General features: G+C 28.1%; 1 protein-coding gene across 4 annotated transcripts; it reads left to right on the forward strand.

Moving 5' to 3' along the window:
• The first annotated feature begins 10,266 nt into the window (after positions 1–10,266).
• Positions 10,267–14,860, forward strand: LOC112710177 (uncharacterized). Of its 4 annotated transcripts, none has more exons than XM_072202442.1 (11): positions 10,267–11,116; positions 11,816–11,860; positions 11,970–12,072; positions 12,179–12,242; positions 12,327–12,439; positions 12,729–12,813; positions 12,938–13,073; positions 13,162–13,319; positions 13,428–13,548; positions 13,633–13,773; positions 14,452–14,860. In XM_072202442.1, exons 1-11 carry the CDS (start codon positions 10,451–10,453, stop codon positions 14,488–14,490), a joined length of 1,671 nt encoding a protein of 556 aa, XP_072058543.1. In that variant the 5' UTR covers positions 10,267–10,450; the 3' UTR covers positions 14,491–14,860. The 4 variants fall into 4 exon arrangements, with proteins under 4 accessions (XP_072058543.1, XP_025618089.1, XP_072058544.1 ...); XM_025762304.3 differs by having other exon boundaries at positions 10,275–11,116; positions 11,813–11,860; XM_072202443.1 differs by lacking the exon at positions 14,452–14,860 and adding an exon at positions 13,842–14,428 and having other exon boundaries at positions 10,275–11,116; positions 11,813–11,860.
• The last annotated feature ends 1,687 nt before the right edge of the window (positions 14,861–16,547 follow it).

A 16,547-nucleotide genomic window follows, 5' to 3' on the forward strand; every position in this document is an offset into this window, starting at 1 on the left:
TTTAGTGATTAATTTTAATTTATAAATAATATTTTTTAACTTAAACAAGTTTTATTATAAACTCTTCCAACTTATATAGTTATACCTACTTTTCACAAAGGCACAAAATCAGCTGTATGCGTCATGTTTTAATTGGTTACAACTCTTAACTTCGTGATGAAGTATCCCCAAAGAATTAATCTTACTCCCGGCTTTCTATGCTTTGCAAATTGTCCAACATCTTCACATAACACCAAAAATCATCCGATCCTTCTTTGTTCATTTTTGTCAATCTTCTCTCCGCTCTCCATCTCTTTGTCGTTTACTCACAGGTCATAGAAGTGGTAACTAATTAAGAATGGAGAATAATTTAATAGTAGAGTATTGTGAAAGAGAGTACTATTTACTCTAATTAATTAAAAATAATGTTAATAGAATAAAACTATTATTTTAATTAGTTGAGTGCTTATTATGGTTATTAATTGTAACAAAGGTATTTTTATACTCATAAAAAGAAGTGTTTAATTTTAAGAATAAACAAATTTAATATTTTATCATACTACTTTAATATTTTACATGTTTATTTATATCCAAATGCTAAAATTTGACAAACTTAATTATTGAGTTAATATAATATGATTCAGCAATTAAATTGGAAAATAAATCATCATATATAAAAAAGTCATTTGATTGTAAGATGATAATACTTGGTGCAAATAAATAGATTACCCAAATGCATATATAGACAAATTCTAACATTGAGTCATAATTAGGGCTGCACACGGATCGGATCGGATTGGATATAGCCTAAAATTCTATCTGATCCGCACTGTATTTATTGGATTGGATCAGATACGTTATCGACATTTTTTCAGGCATACTTACGGATCAGATCGGATCGGATATCGGATATATCCGCATAATTAAAAAAAAAATATTTTGAGATTTTGTTTGCCTGTTTTTACCAAAAAAAATCCAGAAATTTTATTTTTTACTTGTTTAAATATATTTACTCCTAAAATATTATCAATAAAAGTTCTCTTGAATAACAAAAACAAAATAATAACACAAGATTTAAGTTTAATTATTCTAAGTTGAAGTACAACATAAAAAATTAAAAACAAGATATCATATCATATAATATTAATAACACACTAAAATTCATATCATATTAGGGTTTACTTTCTTAAACTATGCTATTTATATGAGATATGCGGATATGCGGATTTGCGAATCGGATCCACGGATATCACTGCCAAATCCATAATTCGATCCTACCATAGTGCGGATTGGATCCGATCCGATCCGATGGTTCTGCGGATCGAATAATATCCGCAAAATTCGGATCGGATGCGGATAATTACCGCAGATATGCGAATATTATCCGATCCGTATGCAGCCCTAGTCATAATTTGAATGAAATGTTAACATCCTTTTTGTCGTTACTGTAGTAAGTCTAATTAATGCCAAATCTAAATCAGTCATTTTAAAGGAACTACTTAATTTAAAGAATGAGGTGTGCTATGCATACAAGTATTTTTAATTTACAAGTTATATAAGTTGGTCCAAATTTAAGAAAAAAATATGCCCACCAATCTTTTAAATTGAGCGTCTAACGCACGCACCTTACAACATGTTCATTATGCCGCACTCTTTCTCTTCTTTCTCAATCAAAACGCAAACATCAAAGATTCAAACGACATTCAAAACAAATTAAGATTCTGCAAAGAGTAGAAGAAATCAAGAAGAAAAGATACAAATCTCCATAAAAAATTACCAGAAAAAACGAAGAAACATTATTCAAGGTACTGTTTTATTTTACTGTTCTTCTAAATTTTTTTTAGATTGTTTCTGCCATGTGCCTCAACCTTAACCAGTAAAATATTAAAAGATTTCAAGAAGAAATATACTGTCTCCCCTCTGATATTAGGTGTATTTCTTAAATCATTTGACTATATTTCTTAAATCTTTTGGGTGTATTTCTGTAATCCTTTGATTTATTTCTGTAACTGTTTGGGTGTATTTCTGTATGTTTGGGTATATTTCTGAAGTTCTATTATCTTCAAAACAATTTTAAAGCTTGATTTCAGAAACCATACAAATCGGAAAAAACAGAAGGAGATCGAAAGCAAAGAGAGAACGCACGAAGGAGATCGAACAAATTTGGCAAGAAATTTGAAAAAGGAAACGAAATCTTTTGAAAATAAAAGTTATATATTCACGCGTTAATTGATTTGGATTGATTTAAAAGTCTGTTAAAGAGGTCCGTAACAGCGCGTTTATGAGGTTTCGTTTCCTTTAAACTTATAAAACTTGTAAAAACAAAACACTTATATGTAGAGATTAATCCTTAAAAAAAATATATTATCCTTCTTAATAATTATATTGTTATTAGAATAGTTATTTTCATCTTTATTAGAACTCCCCACCGATCTATGGTAAAAAATAAATTTCAGATTATAATAAATAGATCAAAATATATTTTATTTTATATTTTAAAAAATAAAATATTTATTTGTGATTAAAATAAAGATATAGTATATTCATATAAAATGTCATCGAAAAGACCGATGGTTCTTTTTAAATTATTATTTATTATTTTCCTATAAAATTTGAAGCTATTATAGTTTAGGAAAGTTTTCAAATGATCCAGACCACTTTTCTAGAACTCTGATGATCCATGTACGGTAAGGTAGCAGGTGTTGTTTTTGTCTTATAGCATGCAGTGAAATATCGTAAATGTCCCTGAAATAAAGTAAAAATTGAAGATAAGGACAGTGATCCATGATCAGTTTAAAGCATAAAGGAAGCCAAGTTACAGCTGAGCCAGTTGGATGAAAAGTTGTATTCTTTGGGCCCGCAAGAACATAATTGGCTGAATTTGGGCTTGTATTAAATTTTGGATTGGTTTTCTATTATGGGCCTTTTTGTTACTGTTGGATTGTTGGAATAGTGATGGTTATAGTGATGCAGTTAGGAAAAGAAACTAAAGCCCGTGATGAAAATGGTCCATGGAGGGAGGTTAGTGCAAGGAAAAGAGTTTATTTTAAAAATACAAAAATATTTTTAAAAATTTATTTTTATTAAAAAATATCAATAAAATTTATTTTTTCTATTTTTTAAAATATATTTACTCTTAAAATAATATTAAACATATTTTTCTTAAATAATAAATTAAAATAATACAACATATATGATAATTATTAGTTGAAATAAAACATAAAAAGAATATTTATTTATTTCTTTCTTTATTTTTGCGGATACGTGGATATGCGGATATCTACACAAAATCCGCAATCTGATCCGATTCGATAGACTTGCGGATTAGATCCATATCCACAATTTTCGGATCGAATTTGGATAAACACAGTGGATATGCGGATCGGATCCAATCCATGAACACCCTTATTTTAGACTATAAAATCTATCCAATTTTTTATTAGTAGATAAACTCTTAACTATTATAATTATGGTTAACTTAATCACCATAGTCATAACTTTATACTAAGAGTTTAATTTTAATACACCAATTGTGTAAAAGAGTTTTATACAGTTATGTAATTACATTCGTTATTTTGGATGATTATTTACGTGATTAATATGAAAGATAATTATTTTTATCGATGTAGTGTTATGTAATTGAATATATGTATAAAACTATTTTACACTGACAATACATTAAAATTAAATTCTTATACTTGAAAAATAAGAAAGATCGTAACCTATGTAAGTAAAAAAAAAAAACTAATTTGTAAGTTAAGAAACATATAAAACTAAGGCAAACATATAAAACTAAGGGCATGAATAAGTTATAAGAAGACTTTCACATGTACCAAGCAATTTTACTGTCACATTGCTATGCCATGTACGGCTAAGTAGTAGGTTTATAGTTTGTCTTGTAGTAAGCATGAGAATTATAAAAGACCCCTTAAAATGGTGGATGAAAAGACGAAAATACTCAGAAATAGTAGCCGCTAGGATAGATAGCTAAGATGGAGAAGATCAAAGTTACTGGACTGCGTCTTCATAGAGCCAGGGTGCAGTAAATGACAAAAAATTAAAATTTTGGTACTACTTATAATTAATATATTAAATCTATAATATTTTTAATTTTAATTTTTTATTATAATGAACTTATTCTAAAAGCATTTTATATTCATATAATAATAAAAATATTAATTTTTTATGTATTTAACACATTAAAAATATAAAATAAATTATATTTTCGATAATTTTTAATGAAATATATTTTTTGTCCAATTTTAATTAAAATGTTTTTTTGCATACAAAAAACAAAGAAGATCAGAGTACTTAATCTTATTTTAAAAATTGACAAAAACAAAATAATATATTTTAGAGTAAAGTATTATTTTTGTTTCCAACGTTTAGGGTAAGTTCTAAACTTGTTTTGAATCGTCGTATTTAAGTTCCTAACGTTTCAAAATCGGCTCAACGTTAACCTATCGTTAGAGATCTGTTAACAGAATTGACGGCGGGACAAATTGAGACGATTTTGAAACGTTAGATACTTAAATAGAACGAAAATGTTGGGGACAAAAACGATAGATAGGAATAAATTTTAATTGTATCTTTCAATAATTTCAATTTTTTACTGTATATAATATTTAATTATTTTTAATCACATCTAAGTAAATTACACTTAATCACACTACTTTCATTCCAAATAATATTTTTTATATTTTTATATTAACTTATAACTTTAAGTGTAAAATTATAAAAAAAACAAAGTTATTTAGAATGAAAGTAATATGATTAAGTGTAATTTACTTAGATGTGATTAAAAAATAATTGAATACTATGTATAGTAAAAAATTGATATTATTGAAGGATAAAAACTAAAATTTATTTTTATATATTATTTTTGTTCCCAACGTTTTTGTCCTATTTAAGTCCCTAATGTTTCAAAATCGTCTCAATTTTGTCTCGCCGTCAATTCTGTTAACGGTCCCTAACGGGCAGAACAACATTGAGTCAATTTTAAAACGTTAGGGACTTAAATAGGACACGATTAAAACATTAGGAACAACTTTAAAACTTATCCCAAATGTTGAGAAAAAAACTGATACTTTACTCTATATTTTATATAATAATTATTCAATCACTCATTAAAAAATTGGTATAATCGATAAAATTACAATATACATTTTTACTAAAACTGTTTAATAAATTAAAAAATTTAGAAATAAATAATTAATAATTTAACACACATATGTAATTAAAAGTTTTTTTTGGAAAGGAAACCATGGTCCACGCTGGGCTCCTCGGTGAGAGATCGAATAAGAAAAATTTGGATTCTCTAAAATAAAGTGAGATCTTTTATTATTGAATGTTTTTTTCTTATATTTTTTCTTGATCCCACCTATAAAATAAATGGTGATAGATCATATTTTATCATCTAGAGTAAAATTCAAAATTTAGAAGATCCAAATCCGAATAAGAGAGGTTGATTTGTATTCGATCTTTATATGGATAAAAATATAAAAAATACATAATAGCTCGTGTAAATGTATAAATAACATTTTTTATTTAAGAATATATAAAAATCTGTATGTTCATCATCAAATGGAGAACTGTTCCGGGGCTTACCTAGAACAGGATGGTGGTTGGGCTTGTTTGTAAGGCTCAAGCGCTAAAGGATGGTGGCCTCCGACTTGTTTTACGTCGAGGAGCCTCCGTCCGAGTTATGTATAGTGAAATTCCATCATTGTTGTGATGAAAACTGGATGTAGGCTGCACTGCACTTAGCAGCTGAACCAGGATATATCTGGATGTAATATTCTCTCTTTTCTACTCCATTTCTGTTTCTACTGCACAGGAGCTAAAACTGAAAAATATCGCGTGCCAAGTGACGAGACAAAAATAAAAGTCTCATGGCTAGGGACGAGACAAAAATAAAAAAAGTCTCCTCAAAGACCAGCAAGTGTAACTAAGCGAAAAGGGGCTAAGATTCAACCCCCTTCTCTTAGCCACTGAAAATCATCAGTGGATAACCGTCTCTTTTATCTAGGGGTTGTTGAGGTCTCCCTTCTAGAAATGGGGTAGAGATTTACGGAAGCAGTTACTCACTTAGATAAGTATGAGCTGCCTGCTTCAGTCTGTTCCGACCTCTTAAAAGAAGTTGGATAAGTGGATAAGGCCACTCTTCTTGATTGGCCCTTTTAACTTTATTGGGTCGAACTTATGTTTTGGGTTAGGGTATGAACAAGAACTATCCTAATATTGTTTCTGATCAAATTATAAACTTCTACAAATTCAAATAAATTGAATTTCACAATAATATTATACAATTAACACCACATTTATTTCGACTTGAATACTCACTTATGAGCAACACGAAACATATTAACTTCGTGTGGCAGACATGTTTTTGCAAGTCTATGTTGACGTAATCAAAGGTTTTTAAATTCGATTCATTTTAATATCGACTTAGCGTTTAATCTTATGAACAATTCTTTTGAATAAGTTAAACTTAGAGTGTATAATTTCTACCAAATTCAAATACTTAAAAAAATTAAGTTGATAATCAATTGATTCGATTAAGACAAATTATAAACAACGAGTGTCTAAATGAGTCAAAATAACTTGTGCACATTGAAAATAGCATATTTTATAAATCATTGAATTTTAATAAATATAAATATATTTTTTTTTAAAAATTATTCAAGTTCTTAATAATAGAATATATTAAAATATAAATAAATAAGTAACATATAAAATAATAATAAAAAATAATTATTTTATTTATATATATTAAAAATAATTCGAATTCATCAAGTGAAATTCACTTTTTTTTTACTTGCTCTTATAAACAAATAAAAAATAACATAATTATAAATTCATTATGAGATATATATGTATATACCGTTAGATACATATAATTTTGACGTACCTAATTTTTTTTATATTTAAAAATTTTTAAAAAATAATAATATTATTTATTTTTTATTTCTATTACTAATCTTAGGTATAAATGAAATAACTAAAAAGTTTTATTGTTTTTTTTCATAAAAAGGATCAATTTCTGTATATAATTATACATGTAATATTTTAAATAAAAATCTATTTTAATAATATTTTTAACAAATATAGTTATTTAACATATTTTTAATAGTTATATGAAATAATCTATCATATATCGCGAATTAATATAAAATTTATTTATTTTATATTTTATTTGTTGCAATAAAAAAATATCCTAATATAAATTTTATTTGTTTTTTGGCTGGAATATAAATTTTATTTGTTAAAATAGTCACATTATATTATTGTTGCCACATACATTTAATGGTCCATCTCACATTCTTGTTATTATATAGTAATAGTGTTACTCCTTGACCCAATCTTTGCATCGGCTCCCATGCACTTCCGCGGCTTGGTTCCAAACAATGGCTTCACAAAAAGACAAAAAAATGCATTCAACTGCCCACCATGTAATTTTCATCAACTCTAATTTGGTTTCTGCTTCAACTTGTTAGAAGATCAGCCAACACCCTCTGTCTCCTTACTCTATCGCATAACTCTATTAATCCATCTCCACCCTTATAATTTTTTAATATATATCTCAACGGCTCTGCATTATGGCATAGCAATGTACCAATAAAGTTGGCTGGCACATGTGAAATTTTTTCTATAATTTAATTTTAAAACCGTTTAAATAAATATATAATAATTCATTAGTATATTTGGAAGTAATTTATGAAGTCAGCATTTTTGTGTGGTTTAGGTGAGAGAGTGCAAAATATAAAATATTAAAATAACATCGCGTGAATGGGGGATTACGGATTACAATGGACGAGTTTGATTTTGACATGTTACTGTTATCATTTGTATTTTAGTTTGTTTACTTTTGTTTTCTACCTTTTAGATAATGTGTTATTATGGGAGACTTTGTGCTTCTTAAATGTGCTATTTTTGGATACTTCTGTATCTATTGTAATAATTTTGTTGTCTCAATAATATTTGTGGTATTGTGATCTTTCAGCAAATAATTGTCAAATTCTCTTTTCTCACTTCACTTATTTACAAATGTATAATGAATTTATTCTATTTTAAGTTGAATTATATATCTTTTGACTTAATTATATAACATTTAATTTTAAGAGAAAAAAAAATCAACGTAACATGGTAGCTTTTTTACTTTGGAAGGTTAACTTTTAAATTTTTGGATATACACTTCTTATTGATTGATTATTAAATAATTTTTATTGTTCTCTAATAAAACATGGTTGTATATTTGGGGTTAAATAATTTTTATTGTTGTATAATATATATATAACAAAAATGACCAAATAATATTTTTGTTTCTAAATATTTAGAACAATTATCAACATTGTTCTTTCAATTTTTTTTTGTTTTATTTATGTTTCAAATATTTGTAAAATAACTACAAATTATCAAAGTTATTTCTAATTTTGTAAAAAGTTTATTAAATGTCTCATGTATCAAATTCTGATAATATAATCTTTGTAAATTAATTTTTAAAAGAAGTAAAAAATTAAAATAAATAAATTATTAAAGATACAAGTAGATATTATAATTTTTTCTTCTATTCTCCATCCTTATGGTGTTATTATGTTATTGTAATAACAAGTTCTTTTGTACTAAATTGTGGTACAGAAAAATTTAGAATTTGAAAATATATATATATATATATTTCTAATAATATTTTTTATTATGCTAACAATATTTTAAGAACATTATCTAATAATATCACAAATAAAAAAATATGATAAAAATACAAATTAAATATTAACCTTTTAGATTTTTGTACATTGAATACAGAAACACTAAAACTCCTCTTATTTTAAAATTTAACTAATATGTATCGTAAGGAGTACATATATATTAATTATTTTAGTATCTTTGATAAATGTATAACAAATATGTTAAAACTTAACCTTTCTATATTTTTAAAAACTTTTTCAATCAATATATGCTACATTATTATTTTCTGGTGATATAGTCAATAAAAAGCTAAGAAAAAAAGAAAAAAATATTAAATTTGATTTTATTCTACTAATAGTATAAAAATATTAATTTTATATAATTATATAATTATATTTTTTATAATTATTTATGCAGTCAATATACTCATAATGCATTAAAATTAAATTCAAAATCATTAAGCAATAATGTTAGGATTCATTTCGGTTCAATCTGAAATCATTAAATCACTCTTGAAACTCTTTAAAGTATGAGTAAGATAAAATAAATGTTAAATGAAACATTAATATTTATCAACTTAAATGAATTTTTATTCCATTGACAATTAATTTAAAAAATAGCCACGTGTTAAAACTAAAAAAAGTACACACACATATATTTTATATATATATATATATATATATATATATATATATATATATATATATATATTTCTAATAATATTTTTTTATAAATTAAAAAATATGTTAACAATATTTTAAGAACACTATCTAATAATATCACAAATGAAAAAATTTGATAAAAATATTAACCTTTTAGATTTTTGTACATTAAGTATAGAAAAACTAAAATCCCTGTTATTTTAAAATTTAACTAATATATATTTTAAAGAGTACATATTAATTATTTTATTGTCTTTAGTAAATGTATAACAAATGTGATAAAACTTAACTTTTCTATATTTTTAAAAAGTTTTCAATTAATATATGCTGTAATATTTTCAGGTGATATAGTGAATAAAAAGTTAACAAAAAAAAGATATTAAATTTAATTTTAATGTTTTAATAATATAAAAATATTAATTTTATATAATTATATAATTATATTTTTTATAATTATTTATATCATCAATATAAAATATAATCATTTTTATTAATATAATATTATATAATTAAATATATATATATATATATAATTATTTTATACCCACAGTATATTAAAATTAAATTTAAAATTAGTAAGCAATAATGTTAGGATTATTTTAGTTCAATCTAAAATTATTAAATTATTTTTAAAACTTTTGAGGTATAAGTAAGACAAAATAAATGTTAAATGAAACATTTTATCAACTTAAAAAAAAGTTTTTGTTCCATTGACAATTAATTAAATAAATTAGCCACATATTAAAAACCAAAAAGAAAAATAATTTATAAAAATAGAAGATTTATTTAAATTATTTATTTAAAAAATGGTTAAAATATTAGTAGAATTTATTATTTTTTAATAATTAATTAATAATATTTAAATGCATAAACTAAAAATATATTTTTAAATGATTAAACTAATGAAATTAAATGAATGATTTAGCCAAAAACAATCATTTTTCTCATTTATTTAACCTGCATGTTCACAAATCACAACCACCTCCATTTGTTACCCTGAATGAATGAAATAACATTCGTGTTTACGGCATGGAACTTTTACGGCTGCTTCTTCTTCCTATTTAATTTGAAGTAGTCCCACATAAAGCAAAAGCAAAAAATCCTTACTATCAACTCAAAACAAAATGGACACTACTCCGGCGAGGTTCATGTTGAGCTACGGTGGCGAGATCAAGCCCCGCGACGGCCACCACCACCGCTCCTCCTATGCTGGCGGCGTCCACAAGATGTTCCACGTTGACGGCAACATAAACTTCGACGATATGACCGCCAAGCTCTCCTTACTCAAGGGCGGCGATGCTGTAACCTCCTTTAAGTATCTCATCCCCGGCGACGACCTCGATACCCTGGTCACTGTCGACAACGAGATGGACCTCAGTAACCTTATGAGCGAATACGATCTGCACTGCCACGGTTCCGGTTGGCTCGCCCCGATGAGGATCTTTCTCGACACCGTCGAACAAGGCGGCGTCGCTGTTGTTCCTCAGGCACCTGTTCCGCCGAGTGCCTCTGACGAGGATCGCGTGAACATGGAGCTGGAGGGTCAGTTGGAGCAGCAGTGGGGGCGCGTTTCGGGTCGCGCGTCGTTCTCTTTGCCCGGACCGTTAACTCTTGCATCGGCGCTCTTCTTACTCGTTGCCCTGATTCTTCTTGTTTCGCTACCGATGGCACTTCTCATACTTCAAAACTATTCAATTAAGAACGCAATGACCGAGATCAGGAGCACAGAACCTCCTCGCGACAGGCTTATTCAATTCGAGAAGTCCATCAATCAATTACCTGAAGTACTGGTACTAATCTAGAACTTCAATACTCTCCTTTAATTACTTTTTTTTTTTTTTCAATTTGATCATGTGTTTGACTGTCTGTTGGGGTTTTAGAGAGTGAGTTGTCAATTATAGAAAGTTTAATTCTGATTATTATGTAATAAGAGAGAAATATTTCTTTTTCAGAAGAAAATATTAATTTCTCTCCTGGATCCTCAATATGATTGTTTTGGGGTGGGGGTGGGGAGGTTTTGAAAATTGGTTCTTGAATGGGAAGCGAGAGAGTTCCAGGGTCCCTTCCTAATCATTTCGTTTTAATTTCTGCTTTCATATTGGTTCATCGTGAGAATTCATTGTTGTGTGCCATGTGTCGAGACCATTTACAATTCTTACTTAGGGTTGCATTTATGGATCAGGGCTGGCTTATGATTCATCACTGAGCTCGATTTTTTTTTTAAACACGTGTAATATTTGCCAGTTGCCAGAACAACATTTGCTATTTGGTTTGATTTATGAAGGCAATTTAATTTGGATTGACATTTTTCCCAACATTAGCAATGCATGTTTTCATTGGCATGGATATGAATGTTTCATAACGTGTAATCATTATGATAGCATTGCTAGATATTTGTTCCTAATCCTTAGAGATAGGACTTGCTGTGCAATTTCAATGCTTAGAAACTTGGTTTATATTTAACAGTATGTGTTGCTTGTTTGTAGCAGGTCCCCGCTAAGGATACCATTGAAATGGTGTTGCATGATAAAAAGGTGAGGTTCAATTGTAATGGTCATTATCTTTTTTGTTTGCACCTGCTTTTCAGTACTATATAAGACATTTTACTAACTTTAATTTGTTATAAAAAAAAACAAAATACAGGGTAGCAGAATACATGCTTCTCTCCCAAAGGCATTGGTCAAGAAGTTTTGTCCAGTTGCTAAAATCATACAAAATGGCAATATAGATGACAAGGAACTCATTGGTAAGAATTTAATGAACCTTCCTTTATTTGCATTGAATTTTGCAACTTTATGTACATAAATATATGCCTTTCCACAGGTTTATACATGTTTGGTTTATCTTTTCAGATATAATTGTTGAGGTGGTTGGAAACAAGGGAAGACAAATTGTCTTTACTTTTGAGGATTTGGAGTAAGATTTATATGTGTTGTTCCTTTCACTTTATTCCTAGTTTGAAAACTTATACGTGGCCAATTGTTTCTATACCAATTTCAGCAAAAATAGGGTGACCTGTATTTTGTTTGGAACACTGGTGGATCATATTTTTCCCCACCTTGATTCAATTGGTCCTGGACCACTCATTGTTGAGAGGGCTAAAAGTTTCTTAGGTAATGTTCTTCTTGATTCTATTCAGGTGGTTATTATGCAACTTCAATTTTTGTTCTGTTTTTGGATACGAATCTTTTTTAGATCCAATGTTAACGTGGCATGTTTGTGCACCAGGCTAATTTTTTTTCTTTTCAAAGAGACTAATCTCGTTTCGAGGATAGTGAGACCTGCTCCCTCAATTGGTAGAACCTGGGTTCTCCCTGGGGCTATAGTGTGCTTATTCCACTGCATGAACACCCTTGTTATTCTACAACTTCACTATCTTACTATAACTTCTGTTTTTCTTAGACAAGGTGCATGTTCAGAGCAGTTACTATGCATCAAAGCTCCATGTGAACGTCTACATAAAAGAAGTTGTGGATTCCAAAAATAGGTCATTTTACTGCTTATGCTTTTATGTCAATTTTTTAGTTCATTGTTTATGTACAAGATGTGTGTTAAACACCTTCATTATCTATGTCCTTATTTTTTTTCCCTCTCTTTTTCTGGATAAAAAGGTTGGGGAGTACTTGCCAGATTACTTCGCAGTATATAAGTCATCTCTCATCTCAACCTAGCTATTCCGAGAGTGATGAGATTAATGGCGGATTAGTAAGATTGAAGTCAATAGAGGAGCTTCTGAATTGTGCAAATGTATAGTATTTTATAATTCTGTATTCATAATGTGCTGTAATATGTGTAATTCTTTTTAATGCATTATGACTAATAGTTTGTATTACAGGAGGGTTCTTATTGGATTCTGGCTAGCATAGTGCGTTTGGATGTTGAAAAAGATGATTGGTTTTACAAGGGATGTACCAGATGTCCCCGGAAGCTAGAAGGTGCTGAACCATCTTATTGCAAGAAATGTGATCAAGCGGATTCCAATCCTCTTCTACGGTTGTATTCAATTTCTTATGTTGGTATCATATTTATTTTTTATTATCAATTTTGGAGTATACCCTAATTCTATTATAAGATTCCTTTTTCCCCCTTCCTCCTTTTTAGGTTTAGGTTTCAAGTGATAGTGTCTGATGGCACTGGAAGAATAATATTATTGGTTCTGTGGGATAGGGAAACCCTGCAAATTGTTGGGAAGACAGCAACAGAGATAAAAGAAAACTTTTTTGTGAGTCTTCAAAATTATTTTGTTGACTTAGAAATCCATTCATGAGTTATGAAGTGTTTTATAATCTCTCTTACTTCTTTGCAGGATGATGATGATGCAGATACAAAGCTTCTGATTAAAGTTGCTGTGTCATCAAGGAACATTAACGGTTATGATGATGTCTATAATGTTATGAGGATATCCGATGATGAACAATTGATTGCAAAATTTGGCCGTAATGCTGCTGTAAGTGATTTTTTTTTATAGGTCAAAATGCATGTGTGAATCAATTTATTCATTTTCATGATTTTCAGGGTGTTGATAATAATGTTAGTTGTCAATAATTTATCCACAAGGTGACTGGTAGCAAGAAAGGATAGAGAATAGAAGACACTAATATTATTTCCAACTTCGGTAACAGACTAACAGTATACAAGTTAAACCAAGTGGGTCTCAACAAATGATCAAAGACACTCTTTGCTACTAATTAATCCTAACTAACTCATATATTCTTAATCTTAACTACTAACCTTACTCTCACTAATGGTAACTAATTCATATATACTAACGTGGTCCTAACATACTGTTGGCAATAATGACACAAGTTGGATCAAGGTAATCTATTCATTTGTTTACTTTCATTTGTTTTAAATAGCTTTTGATATTAGTTTCTATACCCGATTTCCCTAATTGATTCGATTTAATTTTGATGCACCAATATTATAAAATGTTTAATTATACCATTATTTAATTAATTTTATTTTTTTATATATGACTTTTTAAATAATGAGTGTTAAAAGTAGTTGTTTTTGCTTTTGTAAGAATAAATGATTGAATATTGATGTTAAATTTTTAGATTTACATTTAATAGTTTAATGCATAGAAATTAAATCGTAATTGATTTTATAAACTTGCTTCTTTCAGGATTCAGTTGATGATGAGTTTCATACAACTTCTAGTTAGAAGACTCCAGCAAAGTGTGCATCTTGAATTGGGCCCTAATAATTAGCTGTCAAGAAACAAGGTGAAGAGACTGAAACTAAATAAAGACAAGTCATTCTATGTTATGAGTGATTAGTGTTGTTAGTATTACTCTTTGTTGTAGAATATTGGAGATGTTATTTGTAATCTAGTTATTTCACTCATCAGTTGTACTGTGGTTAACTTCACCTTTTGTTGTTGTATGTGTCTTTTAATTTGGTCCAAGCTATCTTTGGAAGACCAATATTGTAATAATGTCTATTCAGGTTGTGTTAACTTTTGTAGTATCTATCGGTGTGAACGCTTTTAATAATCCTATAGTTGAGTTTAGAACTTGACCTCTTTTATTACATGATTACATCTATTTAATTACAGTGGTTAACTTCATTTATATTTTATTATAAGTGTGATTAGTCAAAGCAGCTTTCCAACCAGCTATGAAAATGATAAGTCAAACATGTTGAAGTTTGGACTCAATTCCAGGGCACATATACCGACTTTGACATATATAGCTTAGTTTTGCAACGATTATTCTATAGCAGGGACGCATTCATGTTTATGGATGTGGGACAATTGTCCCGGTGGAGTTTAAATTTTTTTTAACTAATACATAGTGTTAGTCGAAATATTTATTTTTAAAAGATTAAGCTGATTTGAAATGTTGGCAAAGTGTTGGAAGGGAAGCAGAGGCCGAAAAAACACACGTACAAGCGTTAAGTGAAAATTATTTGACAGATTCAATTTCAATATTTTGACAAATCGAGCAATTACTCGAATGAAGAAACGAGCGGTTATACGAATGGAAAAGTCGAACGTTTTTTCTAAGTCAAATGGAAAAGTCGAAGGTTTTTTCTAAGTTAAAGATTTGTTGGTAATGCTCATGGACAAAAGAGCAGAAACGGTTATCCAGAAATCTGCACACAAGACAGCATGGTACAATTAATGGTCGGTTATAGAAGAGTTATAAATATTAGTGAGTCTTAGAAAATCGAGGTTGGAATTTTAATTCAGAAATTACCCACGCACACTCACATCCCAGCGACTATCTGAGTCGGTCTCGAGTCAAATTTCTGTAGGGTTCCTCCCACTTGTCTTTACTTTTCATTTATAATTCCTGCAAAAATTTTATTTTTTATGTTCAATTTATCTTTCGAGCAACTTTAATTTCGTTGTCAAATTTACATTTAAGCACTTTTACTTTTTATGTCGAAAGTCCTTTGACCAGTCGAAGGCATTTTAATTGCTTTATTTGAAATTCAATGCAAACCATTTTGATTTCGGTCAGTTTTACTTTTCGAAATCTTTATTATGCGCTTTTTCCGTTCTTTGTACTTTTCGAAGTCAGTTCCCTTTTAATGCTCATCTAATTCGAGGACCTTTGATGCACTTATAGAAAAAATTAATACCTACAAAAGAGAAATAGGTTTCGCTCCCAGACCATTAGAATCGAATCACCATCAATTTGTTAAAAATCGACAAAACACATAGTAATATTTGCCCCATTATATAATTAAATTTGATTCTATTATGATTAAACTTCACTCATCAACTTCAATTATATAGTTACAAATGGTAATTCAAGATTTAAACGAAGTTGTTACAATAACCTTTAGAAAGAAGGAGTGAAATAATTATAGATTTGTTATTTTATAATTGTAAACTAATAAATAAATTTAAAATTAAAAAAAACGGCTATATATATATATATATATATATATATATATATATATATGATTATTTGTTCAAAATAGAGGTAACTATTAATTTAATATCCAAAAGATTCAAGCAGCAAACAAAAAATCCTTGAATGATTTGAAAATTGCAATAAAAATAACTAATAAATATTACATTTATTAAAAGTGACAAAAAAATTTTGTATTTAACAAATCACATATCCATTTAATCTAAATTATTTTGTCAATGTTTTGAATAAATATTTAGAAGGTGCACAAAAATATTTAGAACAAAATTTGATCTCTAAATTTTTTTTTATTTTTCAAAAATATTTAGTCATTCACAATTAAAAAAATTTAAAAAAA

This window comes from Arachis hypogaea, chromosome 9 (genome assembly GCF_003086295.3).
Source record: "Arachis hypogaea cultivar Tifrunner chromosome 9, arahy.Tifrunner.gnm2.J5K5, whole genome shotgun sequence".
Lineage (NCBI taxonomy): Eukaryota > Viridiplantae > Streptophyta > Magnoliopsida > Fabales > Fabaceae > Arachis > Arachis hypogaea.